The 17,073-nt window shown below is 53.9% G+C and overlaps 2 protein-coding genes and 1 long non-coding RNA gene across 7 annotated transcripts; 2 read left to right on the forward strand and 1 right to left on the reverse strand.

Moving 5' to 3' along the window:
• Window positions 1-3,167: 3,167 nt before the first annotated feature.
• Window positions 3,168-6,751, reverse strand: PPM1N (protein phosphatase, Mg2+/Mn2+ dependent 1N (putative)). 3 transcript variants are annotated; one of them, XM_059153477.1, is made up of 5 exons: window positions 5,669-6,747; window positions 4,952-5,069; window positions 4,769-4,874; window positions 4,618-4,678; window positions 3,168-3,448 (listed from the first exon to the last, which is right to left on the reverse strand). In XM_059153477.1, exons 1-5 carry the CDS (start codon window positions 6,584-6,586, stop codon window positions 3,383-3,385), a joined length of 1,269 nt encoding a protein of 422 aa, XP_059009460.1. In that variant the 5' UTR covers window positions 6,587-6,747; the 3' UTR covers window positions 3,168-3,382. The 3 variants fall into 3 exon arrangements, with proteins under 3 accessions (XP_059009460.1, XP_059009459.1, XP_059009458.1); XM_059153476.1 differs by having other exon boundaries at window positions 3,168-3,451; window positions 5,669-6,744; XM_059153475.1 differs by lacking the exon at window positions 3,168-3,448 and adding an exon at window positions 3,636-3,815 and having other exon boundaries at window positions 5,669-6,751.
• Window positions 3,605-5,773, forward strand: LOC131818798 (uncharacterized). Of its 2 annotated transcripts, none has more exons than XR_009348941.1 (3): window positions 3,605-3,728; window positions 3,807-3,930; window positions 5,666-5,773. It is a non-coding gene; the product is annotated as an uncharacterized LOC131818798 (long non-coding RNA). The 2 variants fall into 2 exon arrangements; XR_009348942.1 differs by having other exon boundaries at window positions 5,644-5,770.
• Window positions 6,752-7,794: 1,043 nt separating the features above from the next.
• On the forward strand, window positions 7,795-16,155 carry RTN2 (reticulon 2). Of its 2 annotated transcripts, XM_059153473.1 has the most exons (10): window positions 7,795-8,040; window positions 9,726-9,770; window positions 9,891-10,361; window positions 10,468-10,728; window positions 13,304-13,511; window positions 13,856-13,994; window positions 14,143-14,212; window positions 14,349-14,395; window positions 15,360-15,418; window positions 15,649-16,155. In XM_059153473.1, the coding sequence occupies exons 1-10, from the start codon at window positions 8,007-8,009 to the stop codon at window positions 15,728-15,730; spliced, it is 1,416 nt and encodes a 471-aa protein (XP_059009456.1). In that variant the 5' UTR covers window positions 7,795-8,006; the 3' UTR covers window positions 15,731-16,155. The 2 variants fall into 2 exon arrangements, with proteins under 2 accessions (XP_059009456.1, XP_059009457.1); XM_059153474.1 differs by lacking the exons at window positions 7,795-8,040; window positions 9,726-9,770; window positions 9,891-10,361; window positions 10,468-10,728 and adding an exon at window positions 11,506-11,620.
• The last annotated feature ends 918 nt before the right edge of the window (window positions 16,156-17,073 follow it).

Below are 17,073 nucleotides of genomic sequence, written 5' to 3' on the forward strand. Positions count from 1 at the left end.
CTATAAAGGTCCAAATAGTAAGTATTTGGGGCATATCAGACTTAGTGTCTTTCACAAATTCCCTCCCCCCCCCCATCCTTTTGTAAAAACCATTCTTAGCTCAGGTGCCATACAAAACAGGTGGCAAGGGACACCTGGGTGGCTCAGTCATTAAGCCTCTGCCTTCCGATCAGGTCACAATCACGAGATCCTGGTATCGAGTCCCACATTGGGCTCCCCGCTCCGTGGGAAGCCTGCTTTTCCCTCTCCACTCCTGCTGCTTGTGTCCCCCCTCTCGCTGTCTCTCTCTGTCAAATAAACAAATTAAATCTTAAAAAAAAAAAAAAACAGGTGGCAGGACCCCTACCCAGAGAGACTGACCTATGTACACAAGAAGATTGATCAAGGATCAAGCAGCTGCGATGTCAAAGCAAGAAATTGAAAATAGTTTAAATGTCCATCAAAGGTGGCTCAGTCGGTTAAGTGTCTGCCTTTGACCCAGGTCATGATCTTGGGATCCAGGGATCAAGTTTCATGTGGGGCTCTCTGCTCTACAGGATCGGCTTCTCCCTCTCCTTCTGTCTCTCCCTCCTGTTTATTATCTCTCTCTCTCTCTCTCATATAAAGAAATAAAATCGTAAGAAAAAAATGTCCATCGGGGCACTTAGGTGGCTCAGTGGGTTAAGACTCTGCCTTTGGCTCAGGTCATGATCTCAGGGTCCTGGGATCAAGCCCTGCATCATGCTCTCTGCTTAGCAGGGAGCCTGCTTCCCCCTCTCTCTGCCTGCCTCTCTGCCTACTTGTGATCTCTCTCTCTGTCAAATAAGTAAATAAAATCTTTTTAAAAAAATGTCCATCGGGGCACCTGGGTGGCTCAGTGGGTTAAGCCGCTACCTTCGGCTCAGGTCATGATCTCAGGGTCCTGGGATCGAGTCCTGCATCGGGCTCTCTGCTCAGCAGGGAGCCTGCTTCCCTCTCTCTCTGCCTGCCTCTCTGTCTACTTGTGATCTCTGCCAAATAAACAAATAAAATCTTAAAAAAAAAAAGTCCATCAGGGCGCCTGGGTGGCTCAGTGGGTTAAGCGTCTGCCTTCGGCTCAGGTCTGATCCCAGGGTCCTGGGATCAAGCCCCACATCGGGATTTCTGCTCAGCAGGGAGCCTGCTTCCCTCCCTCTCTCTCTGCCTGCCTCTGCCTACTTGTGATCTCTGTCTGTCAAATAAATAAATAAAATCTTAAAAAAAAAAAAGTCAATCAAGAAGAGGATGGATAGTGAAAACCATTGTAGATCCCCTTATCTACACTGCTGGGCAGCAGTGAAGAAAAAAATGAGGTGTTTGTAAATAGCGTGAAACTAGTCTCCAAGGTATCACTGAGGGAAAAAAAATAACTAAAGTGATCTACAGTATGAAAATAGTTAGGAAAACACCAAAGTTCCCACATACATGTGTGTACACACAGAGTAAAAGGTCTGAAAAGAGCCACGCCAAACTCAGTACAGTGGTTACCAATAGGATAGAGAATGGGCAATTTGATGGTCATAGACATGTCAAGACATCCCCAGCCTCATTTTGAAAATGCCACGTTCCATCCAGCCTCTAGGTTTTTGCACTGGCTGTGCCTTGGGAAATGCTTCCCTGGGATATTTGCATGGCTGGCCCCTTCTCAGAGAGCTTCCCTGTTTAAAACCCCAGGTGGAAAACTGAGTGGCTGAGGGGTAGGGGGGATAAAGACTTTTCTTTTCTTTTTTTAAGATTTTATTTATTTATTTGACAGAGAGAGAGAGCACAAGCAGGAGGAGCTGCAGAGGGAGAGGGAGAAGCAGGGTCCCCACTGAGCAGGGAGCTGATCTAGACTCAATCCCAGGACCCTGGGATCATGACTTGAGCTGAAGGCAGATGCTTAATCGACTGAGCAACCCGATGCTTTCTTTTTCTTCTTCTTTTTAAGAATTTATTTATTTATGTGTGAGAGAGAGGGAGAGCACAAGCAGGCAGAGTGAGAGAGGGAGAAGCAGGCTCTCCAAACAGACCAATGTGGGGCTCCATCCCAGGATCCTGGGATCATGACCTGAGCAGAAGGCAGATGCTTAACTGACTGAGCCACCCTGGTGCCCCAAGACATCTCATTTTTTTTTTTTTTAAAGATTTTATTTACTTATTTGTCAGAGACAGGGAGAGAGAGCGAGTGAGCACAGGCAGACAGAGAGGCAGGCAGAGGCAGAGGGAGAAGCAGGCTCCCTGCCGAGCAAGGAGCCCGATGTGGGACTCGATCCTAGGACCCTGGGATCATGGCCTGAGCCGAAGGCAGCTGCTTAACCAACTGAGCCACCCAGGCGTCCCAAGACATCTCATTTTTTTTTTTTTAAGATTTTATTTATTTATTTGATAGAGAGAAATCATAAGTAGATGGAGAGGCAGACAGAGAGAGAGAGGGGAAGCAGGCTCCCTGCTGAGCAGAGAGCCCAATGCGGGACTCGATCCCAGGACTCTGAGATCATGACCTGAGCCGAAGGCAGCGGCTTAATCCACTGAGCCACCCAGGTGCCCCGACATCTCATTTTTGTACACCATTTTGCACTCTTTGAAATTGGAACCAGGTGAACTTTTTCCCCAATCAAAAAAACAAAACAAAATAAAACAACAACAAAAAAAAAAAACCACCAAAACCAACAAAGTAGCCCCCCTAGACATCTTATCACCCTCTCCTGTTTTATTTTCCTTGAGACACTTATCAGTATCTGAGATACTATCAGTTACCTTGTTCAGTGTTTCCCAACAGAGGAGGAGGTGGCCTTTCCCCCACCCCCCGCCGTGGGAGGGGAAGGGGCGGGATCTCAGTGGTTCTGCCTGGCTGAGAGCAGCCCCTCCCCCTCCGCACACAGCAGGTGCCTCAGTATGCATCTGCCAAATGACTAGACAATGTCTGGGTTGTTTTTGTTTTCTACAAGAGAAATTTATTTTATTTTGAGTTCTATATCATTAAAATTTAATAATCAATACTCTTCTGTAACTCCTCCCAAAACATGAAAAATTGGAAGGAAGAGAAGGTTATTGAACTGGGTGATCATGTAAGGGTCCATTTAGCTCAAAATATTTCAAAAACACTTGATTTGATTTAGGGTGGGTTTTTTCCCCCTTTCTTTCCTCCTTTTCTTTCTTTTTCTTTTCTTTTCTTCCCCTCCCCCCCCCCCCCCCCCCCCCCCAGTTCAGAGGGTGGTAGGAATTTCCCTTCTCTTAAGACTTTCTGTGAGAGGGAAGTAGGAGAAGGGGAAATAAGCATTCTGGGGTTCCTCCCTCCGTTTGTCTTCCTTCCGCTGGTCTGTGTAGCTGGGGAAGGAGAATTTTCTTCCTTAGTTCCTTTGAGGCCCCGGCTGGGCGGAGGGTCCCCAAAGGGCAACAGCTGTCAGGCCTCCGAGTCCAAGGAAGAGTCCGAAAGGGTGCCAGTGGGCTTTCCTGCCCCATGTGGGCCCTTCTGGAACAAAGAAGGTGGGAAATGGCTACTAAGAATCTCCTCTTTGTTCTCAGTATCTGCCCCCCTCTATTCTGGAATCACCACTCCTATTTTCCTATCTCCCCATCTCCCAATCCATCAGGTTTGGGTGGAGTAGATCTCAGCCCCAAGCGCTACACGTCCCCATCCAACCCAGCCTGGCCAGTCAGAGCCGGATGGTGTGACTGGTCAGACAGGTGGTCCGGGGTGGCCAATGAGAACCAGCTGCAGAACCAGAGCTTCTGCTACTAGGAACCTGGTGAGCTCTCTTCGCTGGGGATGTTGGGCTCCTGGCACTTAGGAGGCTAGAGCTGCAACTCTCTGCTACCTCCTGCAGAGATCCTGCCTGCAAATGATGTCAGAGATGAGAAAGTAAAACTAAGAGGTGGTTCCTGATAACATCATCTGACAACTGGAGTAGTCCTGCCTTCGGTCCTTGAAGTCTTCAATTACATGGCCCAGTAAGTTCCCTGTTTTGCCTTCCCAGGTGAAATTGGGTTTCTGTGCATTGCAAATCAAACAATCTTGACAAACACCTCCACTGCTGCTGAGGAATTATCATCAATCACTCCCAGGTGGGGGTTATTTACCTGAACTCCTTTTTCTACCTTGCCAAGGACTAGGGGCTTGAGCCCTGGCTCCCTCCCTCCCATTTCCTCCTTGGCTCCCATCCCCTGCCTTAGTTTAGTTTAGTTAGGTAGTGGCTCTACCCACCACCTCTTCCCAAAGCTCCAAGCTCTCTCTGAGTCCAGTTCACCACTTATCTAAGACCCAGACCATCCTCAGAGATGTCCCCGGATGGTCTCTGTAGCACATTCAGGGCTTGAGATTAGTTGTAAACATTCCTGGAATTTTTCTGCCTTATTTATGGGCGGAAGCGGTGATGCTTGGGATGATGGGGCTTTACAGAGTAATGCAGGGGACACATTTCTCAAGAAGAGGAGCAGTCTCTTCTCTGCTTCTGTTTTCCTCTCTCCCCTGCCCCCATCATGTCTAGCACAATGCTTTAGGGCTAGGAGTGAGAATTTATTAATATATCAGGCAAGCCCCTTGTCTAATTTGGCCTTGAATTTCCCCAACACTAAAGGAAGTAGGAGGGCTGGGTTACAGGCTTCCAAGAGCAATATTCAAGAACATGGGGTCCTTACCTGCCAGCGGCGTCCTGAGGCTTGGCGGAGCCGAGAATAAGCTTCAGCAATGACCGTGGCCCTGGAGAGCAGAGAGAGGCCCTTAGGAGGGGACCCTACTTCTACCACCTCTCCCCCCATCCCACCTCACAGCCCCCCCCCCCCCACTCACTTGCAGTACAGCCCTCCCCCAGGAGGTAAGTCTGGGATGTCCTCTGCGGCTAGAGTCCAGAAAACCGTGTTCAGGCTGGGGGGCTCCTGAGCAGACGAACACAGCTCTGAGAGGGAGGCAGGATTACGGGAGTGTCCTTGCCCGCTGACCACCCCTCCCGCTAGGCTCCTGGAGCCGGCTCACCGGCGACCCTGCGGCCCAGGGCTGCATCCAGCGCCAGCTCCTTCCTGATCGCCTCCTCACAAGGCTTCGGGGCCCCAGGGAAGCAGACCAGGATGCAGGTCATGTTGTCCAGGCTGCCCTGCAGAAAGTGGAGAAAAGGGAGCCTGGTGGGATACAGATGAATGCCCCAGCACGGGGCTCCCTGTCCTTGGAATTGGAGCTTCCCAACAATCTCAGCGTTCTAGCGCCCTCCTCCCGTCTGATTAGGCCCATTGCTCTCAAGTCTCACCCATCTGCCAGTCTAAACCAAGTCCTCGGACTGGAACCAGTCACCTAGACCACGCCCCCCTCACTGTCCTAGCCTCACTCTATCACGGAACCCTGCCCCTCCGCTGAAGCTCCTCCCACTCCGCTACCCTGTTGCTTTTCCTTCTGGCACTAATCATACCTCAGGACCCACTCCTAAAACCCGGGGCAGTCCCGTTCCGAAAGGCCTCGCCCTTTCTGATAAGTCCCTCCCTCTTACCTATCCAGCACCACAGGGCTCTCCCACCTCGCTTCAAGACAGCCCTCAGTCTCCGCCCCCTCCATATTTTGGCCCTGCCCACTCCGGCAGGCCACGCCCTATGGTGGACTCTTACCCGTCCTCTAGTTTGAGGGAGCCTCTTCCTCAAAATCCTTTTTCCCTAGATCCTTTAAATTCTAACCCTCAGTGACTCCAAGCCCCGCCCCCAGGACCTTGCACAGACACGTGTCCAATAGCTGCGCGCAGAGAAGCTCCGGGGCCAGGCCTAAGTAGAGGCGCGACGCCACCAGTCCCGCCAGGGCAGCACCAGACATCGCGTCCCACACACCGTCAGAGGCCAACAGCACGAACTCGTCCTCAGCCTGGCGAGCCAGGGCGGTCACCTCAGGCTCCGCGGAAACGAGCTGCAACTCAGGGGGCCTTCCCGGAGCCTCTTTGTAAGCAAAGTCGCCCAGCGCTCGGGATACTGCCAGAGAGCCTTCGAGGCGCCGGCGGCAGATGGTGCCTCCCGCATTGTGGATGCGCTCCCGTTCCCGGGGCCGGAGGGGCCGATGGTCCTCGGTGCTGAAGGCCATGGCACCGGCGCGACTCAGCATCGCTCGGGAGTCACCGCAGTGCGCCAGGTACAGAAAACGCGGGGAGACGAGCAACGCCAAGGCGGTGGAGCCCCCCGGCTCGCCCCGAGGCCAGAGCGCACGCAGCCGTTCGTCTGCGCTCAGGAAGGCTTGGCGTAGCGCCCCGCGCACTCCCTCGGGTTCGCCAGGCGCCGGGCCCAGTGCCTGGAGCACGTGGTCCGGCAAGTGGCGCGCGCCGAAGAGGGCAGCTCGCGTCCCGCCGTGGCCGTCGAGGATCGCAAAGAATGCCCAGCCTGGCGGTAGCCCGGGCAGCGCGAGCCAAACGCAGTGCGCATCCTCCATGTGCGCGCGCCAGCCTTGCACAGCGCTCGCCCCGAAGCTCAGGCCGCAAGACGCGGCCGCACCCCCGTGCGGCCGCTGGACGCATCGCGGCGCGTCCAGGAGCGACTGAGGCTCGTGGTGAGTCCTGTGCCCCTCCTCCTCTTCCTCTTCTGACTCCTGTTTTTTAGAGGCTGGCCAGAGGAGACGCTCCAGCAGGCGGGCGAAGGCAGCCATCCTTCAGCCCTGGGATCAGGAAGCCTCCACCCTCTGCACCTGGACCCCCCCCCCCACTCCATTAATCCCCTCCACGTTGAGATTTTAAACCACCTAAATCTCCTTCTTGTGCCCTTGACCTGCACTCAAGTCAAGTTACTAGAAGAGACTGGACTCCTGGGTGTCCTCTCTCTTGCACCTTCAAAGTGATGTTTGGGATCTGGGTCACAGGAAAATAATAGTAGTAAACAGCACTTACCATGTGCTACCACTATTTACATAATCTCTGATTTAACGAAAAGGAAACTGAGTCGTACAAGAAGTAAACTGTGGCAGGAAAACGAACTCTAGAAATGTTCTCTACACTCTTAGCTTTGGGTCCCAGCTTTGGTCCCTCTAAGATCCTCCTACCTCAGTGGTGCCGCCCCCAGTTTCAAAAGCTTTAAGTCCTTTATTTATTCTGTTCGAACCCTGCACTTCTGGGTCTTGCCCCGGGACTTCAGTTGCGTCTGTTCCAGGTCCTACCCATCCATTCAAGCACACAGCCTCAGAAGCTACTAATTTCCGCAGTTTTAGCTCCTCTTAACTACAGTCCCAGTCTCCACATTCTGGAGAGCCTGGTCCCCTCTCGGTAGGTTACGTCTACCTTCTGGGCCGCGCCCCCTCCCCAGCCTGTAATTTCTTATTTTCTAGGCCCTGCCTCTACCTTCTTGGTCTTTGACGTCGCCTAACTACCTGCATAATTCTAAATTAACTTAAGCCCCACTCATATCTGAGCCCCTCCCCTTGTCTCAAACTTTCTGAGTAGTTTCACCTGCCCGCTATCCCACTCACTCTGAGGATCTCAGCTCCGACCGTACCTCAGAGCGGTAGTCTTTACACCCTCTCCTGAATGCCTCCCCTGGCTCCGCCCCAACCCACTCTGAGATCCTCGCTCTTATTCTAGGCACCTTCAACCATGCTTCCCGGGAGCCCCTTCCCCTGCCCTACCCTAGGCTCCTCCTCTCTTCCGCTAGGGGCCGCGCCTCCTTCCATCAGGCCCCGCCCTTCAAACCTCCTTCCACGCCTTTTCCTCCCAGTAGTATAACCTTGCCCCGCCCCTTTCGTAGAAAAGCCACGCCCCCTCCCTTGCCCCTCTGTGTTTACCCGCCCCCCTGCCGCCCTTAGGTTCCGCCCCGCTGGTCCACTGGCCCCGCCCCCGGCCCCGCGCTGCAGTGCTTTCTCAGTCGCGGCCCCGCCCGCCCCCGCCGAGCGGAGCAGAGGGCGGCGGCGGCCGCGGCTGCTGCTGCTGTAGCTGCTGCTGCTGTAGCGGCCCGGGAGGAGGAGGCGGCGAGGATGGCGGCGGCGTCGTGGGCGCGGCGGAGATGAGCGCCGGCGGCCCCAGGCCCAGGGCGGCGTGGCCGGAGTGGGCGGGGGTCCCGATGCAGGCCGAAGGAGGGCCATGGGGCAGGTCCTACCGGTCTTCGCCCACTGCAGTGAGTAGGGGGAGGCTCAGGCCTGGTGTGGGGCCCAGAGGCCCGGGTGGGCTCCTTCCCAGTAACCCATCCGTGCAGGGTCGCGGGAGAATTGGGATGGGGGAGGAGGCAAAAGAGACAAAGGAAGCGCTCCCCTCCCCCCCGCAGTCTAGCGCCGATGGGGGCGACTTGACCCGGAGGACCTGAGTGAGTCAAGACGGAGATGGGGGCACTGAGATAGCTAACGGGGGTCGCGCCCGACTCTGGGATATGGCGCCGGACCCCACCCAGAGATGAGTACGCTCTCCGGGAGCTGTCCCTTCGCCCTGGTGCTGGCCGCAGCCCGCTGGGAGGGGAGTTGAATGGAGGGGTACAAACAGGATAGAGAAGAGGGATTTAACCACCAGCCTCCATCATCCATCTTCGCATCCCACCTCCGTTTTCTGCCCAGACTCAGGCTGCCCCGACCTCGCCCAAATTGTCCGACATCCTGCCCCTTGGAAACAGCCATCCCTGGGTTGGGGCCAGGACTCCTGGGTCCTTACTGAGCTTTACCACTAGTAGCAACCCTGGAAGACAATCATTCTACTCTGGGCCTCCGATTCCCCAGCTGCCAAAACGAGGTGGGGGGCGGGAAGGGCATCTGATTTCAGTTTCCAAACAGTATTGAGCATCTCATGTAGGAAAAAAGCCCCAAGCTAGCTCTGAGGGGCTAAGCTCCACAATTGAAAATACCTTATCTGATCCTCGTGATCTCTGAGACCAGGGCTCTAACAGTCCTCGTCTAACATTTTCTGTCTCACACCCCTGTGGTTCCCGAAGCTAAGAATTTCAGCATTCTCGGGTCTGGCCAGTTGCATGTCCTAGGAGTCCAGATGCCAAAATTCTAAGCATTTGTTATTTCAACATTAAAGCGTTATCATCCCAACATTCTAAAAATCTTGTCCTTACCTGGGCTTGAAAAGGAAAGCCCTACCTGATCCCTAACACCACCACCTACCTGCCCTCCTCTCCCACCGTTCTCCCTCCCAGTCACTCTGTTCCAATCATTTCTTCTCCCCTCTCTGTTGCTCTGATTTGCCAGGGATAGTGCCTGCCTCAGGGCCTTCGCACTAGGCTTTTTTCTCTGCCTGGAAGACTCTTTCCTAGACATCTGTATGGCTCCCTCACTTCATTCAAGGCTCTATTCAAATGTAATCTTACCAAAGAAGTCTTCCTGACCACCCTGTCTGAAAATAGCACCCTCTCACTTTCTCTTCCCTCACCGTGCTCTATTTTTCCCCACACACTTAGCACCCAGCATCATATATGTGTGTATTGTCTTTCTCCCCAGGAGAACGTAAGCCCCAGGAGGGCAGCAATTTTGTCTGTTTTGCTCACATTTGTATTCTCAGTCTAAAACAGTGTTTGGTACAAAGTAGGTGTTCAATAAATGGTTTTTGAAAGAGTGAACTAATTGAAACCTCCTAAAATTCCTAATTTGAAAATTCCTGAGATTAAGATTCCTTGATTTGAATTTATAAGGCTGAGCATCTGGTAGCACTATATAAGATTTTACAGTCTGTATGTAGAATGTTCTAAAGGTCCTGTGATTCAAATATTCTAAGATTCCTTAATTCGGACCATCCAAGTTTCCAGGACTGGCACACTTCTGTGATTCCGACAGTCTAAGCTTCTAAGAATCTTCGATTCTTTCCCTCTCGCAGAAGAAGCTCCGTCTACAGCGTCCTCTACCCCTGACTCCACAGAAGGTAGGGGGGGAGGTGAATGTGAGAGCGGGACTTAAAGGGGCTCACAGCTGGGAAGGGGAGTGAAGAGAGTAGGTCGGGGTCCCGCTTAGAGTAGCTCATACCCTCCTTTGCTCACTGCAGGAGGGAATGACGACTCAGATTTTCGGGAGCTTCACACAGCCCGAGAATTCTCAGAGGACGACGAAGAGGAGACCACGTCGCAGGACTGGGGCACCCCCCGGGAGCTGACCTTCTCCTACATCGCCTTCGACGGTGTGGTGGGCTCTGGAGCACGCCGGGATTCATCTGCACGCCGCCCCCGGCCCCAGGGCCGCTCCATCTCAGAACCGCGAGACCCACTCCCTCAGCCCGGCCTGGGCGACAGCTTGGAGAGCATCCCCAGCCTGAGCCAATCCCCGGAACCTGGGCGCCGTGGTGACCCCGACACTGCCCCTCCAGCCGAACGCCCCCTGGAGGACCTAGGACTCCAGCTGGACCAGCTGGGCTGGGCAGCCCGGGGAGTGGGGTCCGGAGAAGACTCTGCCACCAGTAGCTCTACCCCACTAGAGGACGAGGAGCCTGATGGGCCGGAGGCTGGAGAGGCTGGGAAAGGTGAGATGTCAGAAGGTGCTAGGACCAAAGCCACAAGGGGTGGGTGGTCTCTCCTCAGGGCACCTCCAAGGTGAAAGCTCACAGCCTTCTCTTTCTAACACGCCAGAACTGGACCTAAAACTTGGACTCCTTCAGTCCTCACCGCCGCAGGAAGTCTTGACTCCGCAGCCCAGCCCCGGCTCTGGAACCCCCCAGGCCGGTACCCCGTCCCCACCCCAATCCCGGGATTCGAACTCTTGGCCTGATGAGCCCTCGCTGGACCAGAAGGAGGAAGAGCAGTGGGGGCATCTGGAGCGGGAGCCAATCACGGGGCGGTGCCTCGATAGCATGGACCAATCAGAATTCACATTGGAACCACTCCTTCTAGGTAAAGTGCCTGAGTGAAGGTACTCCCTTGGACTATAGTTAAGGTGGGAGAGTTGGAATTTATTTTATTTTATTTTATTTTTTAAAGATTTTATTTATTTATTTGACAGACAGATCCAAGTAGGCAGAGAGGCAGGCCGAGAGAGAGGAAGGGAAGCAGGCTCCCTGCCGAGCAGAGAGCCCAATCCCAGCACTCTCGGGATCATGACCTGAGCTGAAGGCAGAGGCTTTAGCCCACTGAGCCACCCAGGCGCCCCTGGAGGGTTGGAATTTAAAGGGACCAACCTCATGAAGGAAGTGAGAGTGGAGAAGAGGAGGTGCTATTGGCTAGATATAAGCTCCGCCCTTCAAAAAAATATTTTCCAGTTTTCTAAGGTTGCCATTGGCTCTTTATGTAGTTCTCCCTCCCACTTGAGCTGTGAGTCCGCCTTTGAGCATTGGGATTGGCTGATGGCTAGAAAAAAAACAATCCCTCTTTTGGAGTGCTCCTCCTAGAGGCTGATTTTGGACAGGACAAATCCCTGAAAAAATAAGGCTGTCTTGTGGTTGTGGCCATGGGACATTTACAAGTAAACTCTATGCCTTTTTAAAACGCTCCTCTTCCCTGACTGCATCCATTGGCCAGTTGCAAATAGAGCCCGCCTTCCTCTAAAATACACTTACCCTCCTCGAACAGCCGTTGTGATTGTAGACATCATTGCTTTTGGGTGTTTACAAAGAGAGCCACCCCTTTTTGGAACTGTCCCCACCTCTATGGAGAGCCATTGGCTGGGTACAAAGGGGCCCCGCCCCCTACTCCCTCCCTCCCGGTTCCACTGAAGTGGGCAAAATCCCCAAGAAGTAGCAGTGTCCTGTCCTCAGCCTCTCACTTGGAGCGGAGATGGGGAGTAAAGGTGGGCTTGCGGAGCGGGCCGGTGGGACCGGGGTTGGGGGATGGAGAAAGGGGTCCAGATTTTCTCTCATCTCCCTCAAATCTGCGGGTATGTTTCCTATTGGTCCCTGATTCCCCAGAGCTGCAGGCTGAAGCTGGGGGGCTGTGGGGGTGTCTAGAGAGGGAGTGGAGTGAGCGTGGGGTCCCCTTTCCCCTGAGCCGAGGCTTTGGGGCCCAAGAGCAGGAAGGGCCCCCTCCCCCAGTCTCAGGCCCAGGCGGTGCTGTCACTCAGGACCCGGACAGGCCAGCACAGCTGCGGGCCAGGCACCTCCCCCTCCCCCCAGCGTGCCTAAACTTAGCCCCCGCCTCAGGCGACCCGGCCCCTCCCCCTCCCACTGGCACAGGCCTTGGGGAGGCTACAAGGGAAGGCCCTGCGTGGCGGGTAGGGGGAGGCCTGCCCTAGTTAGAGGTGGATGGGATGGTGTGTGTTAGAACAATACAGAAGTGGGGAGAGTCAGACCCTGAGGAGGACCAGTCAGATCAGGTCAGAATTTGAGCAGAGTGAGGGTGGGGGGGTGTGGAGGGTCTGGAGGGATATTGGGCTTCCAGCTCAGAGCCACGAGGGGATCACATTATTGTCAAGCTGTTAACGTTTAGATGAGCAAAATGAAACATTGGAGGGGCACCCAGCTGGCTCAGGGGGTAGAGCCTGCGACTCTTGATCTCCACTCTTGATCCTGGGTCCTGAGTTCAAGCTCCACATTGGGCACAGAGCCCATTTGGGGGGGTTGGGGAGAAGAAGAAGAAACATTGGAGTCCAGAGGTCAGGGCTCAGGTTGGGCTTGTGAGGTGAATTTAGCATCTCAGAAAGGGGTCAGAAATTTGAATCAGGGCTTAGAAAGGAGGATGTTGTTATTAATACATGTAGGACTTAGAAAAGAGCATGTGGGTGGGAGTATCAAGAAGATACCGCTTTATACTTGTCAAGTTGGCAAAAAAAAGAAAAAGAACAATAATACCCATTGCTGGGCAGGATGCTGGGAAAAGATCATGCTCAAGTTGCTCATGGAAATGAAGATTGTTAACAGGTTTAGCAAACAATCTGATAGTATTTATGATGTTCAGAAACACAGAACTAGTCCACCCAGCCATTTCTTTCTGGGATTCTATCTCTGAAATAGACTCTCTGCAGGAAGATAAGAATATCTGTAGAGGGCTGGTGCTTGCAAGACTGTTGAGGAATGGGGGTTAAGAAACCAAGTGAATGACCCAGCAATAGATAAGTGTTGAATGAAATGAACGATGGCACAGCCACATGACAGAATGTTGTGGAACCCTTATAAAGAATGAATCAAGAGCTCTTCCAACTGCCAAGGAGGGACTTCTAGGAGGGAAAAGAGTGGGTTGTGCGTGAGGCAGAAAAGTGTATAAATGATTCCATTTTTCATAAGTAATGACCAAAAATTGTATCCACACATGATCTATAGGCAGGACTTGCTAGACGGTTAACTTGGGTTTTCTAAGAGAAGAGGGGAAGCAGCTGGGAAGAAAACAAGATAATCAGAAATCGGGAAATTGAGTTCAGGGGCAGGCCAGGTGTGTCCAGAGGTCAAGGTTCAGCCCTGAGACAGGAAGTGGGAGGTCGAGATCAGCCAGGCCAGGTGCAAAGCCCAGCCTGAGTGCCCAGCTCCCTCTCCTTCCACAGTGGCGGACCTGCTGTACTGGAAGGACACAAGGACATCAGGAGTGGTCTTCACCGGCCTCATGGTCTCCCTGCTCTGCCTCCTGCACTTTAGCATCGTGTCCGTGACCGCCCACGTGGCCCTGTTGCTGCTCTGTGGCACCATCTCTCTCAGGGTTTACCGAAAAGTGCTGCAGGCTGTGCACCGGGGGGACGGTGCCAACCCCTTCCAGTGAGAACCCCTGGCCCCTGACCTTGACCTCTGTCTAGACCTCTGTGTTGACCAAAGGGGTGGTCTGACCCTTGACCTCCAGTCAGGCACGACTCATGCTGACCCTGACCCTTCCTGTTCTTGTTTCTGTCCAACCTGACTCTGACCCTGACTTTCCAGCCCTAACCTCTGATCCTAACCTCTTAACCTTAATCCTTGATCCCATCTCTTGCCCCTGACCTTGGCCATAGCCCACTACATCTGGCCATCTCCTCAAACCCCTATTTCTTGCCCTTGTCCCAGCCACACCCCTCAGCCTGGGCTGGTCCACAGTTGACGTGTCTGACACCGCTTTGTCCTCCCAGGGCCTATCTGGATGTGGACCTGACCCTGACTCGGGAGCAGATGGAACGTTTGTCCCAGCAGATTGCCTCCCGAGTGGTCTCTGTGGCCATCCAGCTGCGGCATTTCTTCCTGGTAGAAGACCTCGTGGACTCCCTCAAGGTGCCCCTAAAACCCCAACTCCCTCCTGGGTTCCCGGCATTCACCTTGCTGCACCTGGGGGGTAGGAGGGGCCATTGCTGGGGAAGTTCACAGGCCTAGGGAGGGCCCTGTAGACTCTGCTGACCCTGACCCTGACCCTCACCCCTAGCTGGCCCTTCTCTTCTACATCTTGACCTTCGTGGGTGCCGTCTTCAATGGTTTGACTCTTCTCATTCTGGGTGAGCTGGGAAGGCTGTGGGGGGCAGGGTGGGGAGGTGGGTCATTGGGGTTTGGTGGGAGACAGGGTTCTAGATGGAACTGTTAATCCTTTGGGAGGACCCTGACACACCCCTCCCCCCATTTCTGTGCCTACAGGAGTGATCTGTTTATTCACTGTCCCCTTGCTGTATCGGCAACACCAGGTGGGTGTGACAGGCTCTCAGTTGGCAGTGTCCTGGCCAAACACGGGTGGTCTGACTACTCCCTGCTTCCCCACCCCCCAGCCAGTGTCCTGCTGACAGATGTCTGAGCCAAAGACAGGAGGATCAACCAGTATTTCCCCCCCAGGAAGAGTCAGGCTCTGATTGACAGATGTCCCAGTCAGGCACAGGTGTGTCCCAGGTGGTCTGCTGTGGATCTTCCTCAGTGCAGCTAAAGTCTAACGAATATGTCAGCAGCCAGAGAGAAGTGTTTTGATTGGTGTCGCCTGTGCAGAGCCAGGATCCAACTAACATGCCCCAACCCAAGGCAGGTGGTCTAACCGATGCTTTCACCCCGAAACTGCCAAGGACAGTCAACACTGAGTGGAGCGGCTGTTGCCCAGAACACCAAGAGAACCGAGGCCAAGTGACATATATCCCACCCAGAGACTGGCAGATGGACTGATGTTCCCTTCCCCCACACAGCTGAGACCCAAACAATACACATGCCTACCAGAGAGAGTACAAACTCCCTCGTGTGCTGGAAGCCCCAAGACTCTCAGAGTTGGTCACACTGTGAATTAAACTCGTGTTTAAGTCAATCCACTCAGAGACTTGACAACCAACACCAATGGCGCCCACACTCTCACCTGACTCACACACAGACACATGCACGTACAACTCCCTCGAAGATTCATCGTCATGCTCAGGAAACAGAACTTACTGGCAAATTCCTGTGTGTCTGCCTGACGTCATTCCCCACACAGAACTTGACCCAATGTACTGACACTTCAGCTTGAACTTCTGACTTCCAAGACTATTTTATCAGGCTTAGAGTTGAAGGTGGAGTAATGGATCGCTCTCCCCAATTTCTCATTTATTGGGGGGGGGGGTATGGGGAGGAAGCAGCCTCCTGAATGAATCAGGGAGAAGAACCCCTCCGATCTCTCCTTCTTGGTCTCCCCAGGCCCAGATGGACCAGTATGTGGGATTGGTGACCAATCAGTTGAGCCACATCAAAGCCAAGTAAGGGCATGGGATGGAGATGGATGGGATGGGGCCGGGGAAGTTTAGGAACTTTTTTTCCCAGATATTACCTGTCTCTAAATCTCTTGGGGAGGGCAGGGGCTGGGTTTGGCCACTCAGGTCCTCCATCCTGCCCCCTGGACCCCGCCCCCATCCAGATTTCCCCTTAGTTCTCTGATTCCTACGGGTCATTTGCCATCCTCTGTGACTCCCACTTGTTTCTCCCTCAGGATCCGAGCTAAGATCCCAGGGTCCGGAGCCCTTGCCTCTGCAGCAGCCGCAGTCTCCGGAGCCAAAGCCAAAGCCGAATGAAAGGGGTGTCTCTGCCTTCCCGACGCCTGCCCCCATTCCCCCGCAGCCCTCTGCCCAACTCCTCCTCCCTTCTATCCCCACCCTCCCTCCACCTCCACCCCCGCCCGAGCCATTTCCCTGGCAGGTGTCTGGATCACCCACACCAGGGAGTTTGTGGAAATTGCCTGAGCGGCCAGGACTACATCTCCCGAGAGGCTCTGCTCTAGGAGTCCCGGAAAGGCGAAGCACTTTGGCTGCGGCGCCTGCTGGGACTTGTAGTTGCCTAGATAGGGCACCTGCCCTGCACTTCCGTGACCCCGCCGCTGGAGGCGCCGTGAGAGATTGGTGTCTCCTGGACGCCACTAGCCCCAAAGCCAGGGCTTTGCATGGGGCCCAGGGAAGGCCTGAGCTTGGATTTACACTGTAATAAAGACTCCTGTGGAAAACCCAAGGCCTCCTGTGCTTCCAGCCTCCTCCAGCTTTCACCTTCCTGCACCAACAAGCACCTAAGTGCTATTCAAGGAGGAATTTTACCCATCTATCCAGAAGGAGCTCCCTCATAATCTGTCTATATTATGAAATGATTGAGGGGAAGAGGCCGAGTGACCCTCCGAGCCAGGGCTAGCCAAGCCTTTGACAGCCGTTTTCCGTTCCTGTGCCCAAGGCAGACATCACTAGTCAATCCCCACACTCTGCCCACCCAGCAGCCCTCTCACTGGAGCCCCAGATCCGTGCCCAGGTGCCTTCTGGATGGCTCCCTCCACAAACACATCCAAACCTTTAATTGTCCTATCTCATTTCCAGCTCAGGGATGTCTGCTCTGCCACTTTGTCATCAGGCTAGAGACCTCGGTGTGGCCCTGGATTCCTACTTCCTCAGCCCCAACATCTAGTAAGTCAGGAGACAATGCGTATCCTCTCTCTCAAATGTCTCTCATCCCACCGCTTCTCTCTATCCACTTACCATGGGATGGAATAAAGGGCCTCGTGGCCTTTCTGGGCCTCAGGTTCCAAAACCTACGAAGAAAGGAGGCAGGAGACTGGGTTCTTTTTTTCTTTTTTTAAAAATATTTTATTTTTATTTATTTGACAGAGATCACAAGTAGGCAGAGAGGAAGGTAAAGAGAGAGGGGGAAGCAGAGTCCCCGCTGAGCACAGGGCCTGTCGCAGGGCTTGACCCTAGGACCCCGAGATCATGACCCAAGTCAAAGGCAGAGGCCCTAACCCACTGAGCTACCCAGCACCCCCCTTTTTTAACATTTTATTTATTTACTTCACAGCACAAGCAGGTGGAGCAGTAGGCAGAGGGAGAGGGAGAAGCAGGTCCAATGAGGGACTCAATCCTAGGACCCTGGGATCATGACC

This window comes from Mustela lutreola, chromosome 16 (genome assembly GCF_030435805.1).
Source record: "Mustela lutreola isolate mMusLut2 chromosome 16, mMusLut2.pri, whole genome shotgun sequence".
Classification (NCBI taxonomy): Eukaryota; Metazoa; Chordata; class Mammalia; order Carnivora; family Mustelidae; genus Mustela; species Mustela lutreola.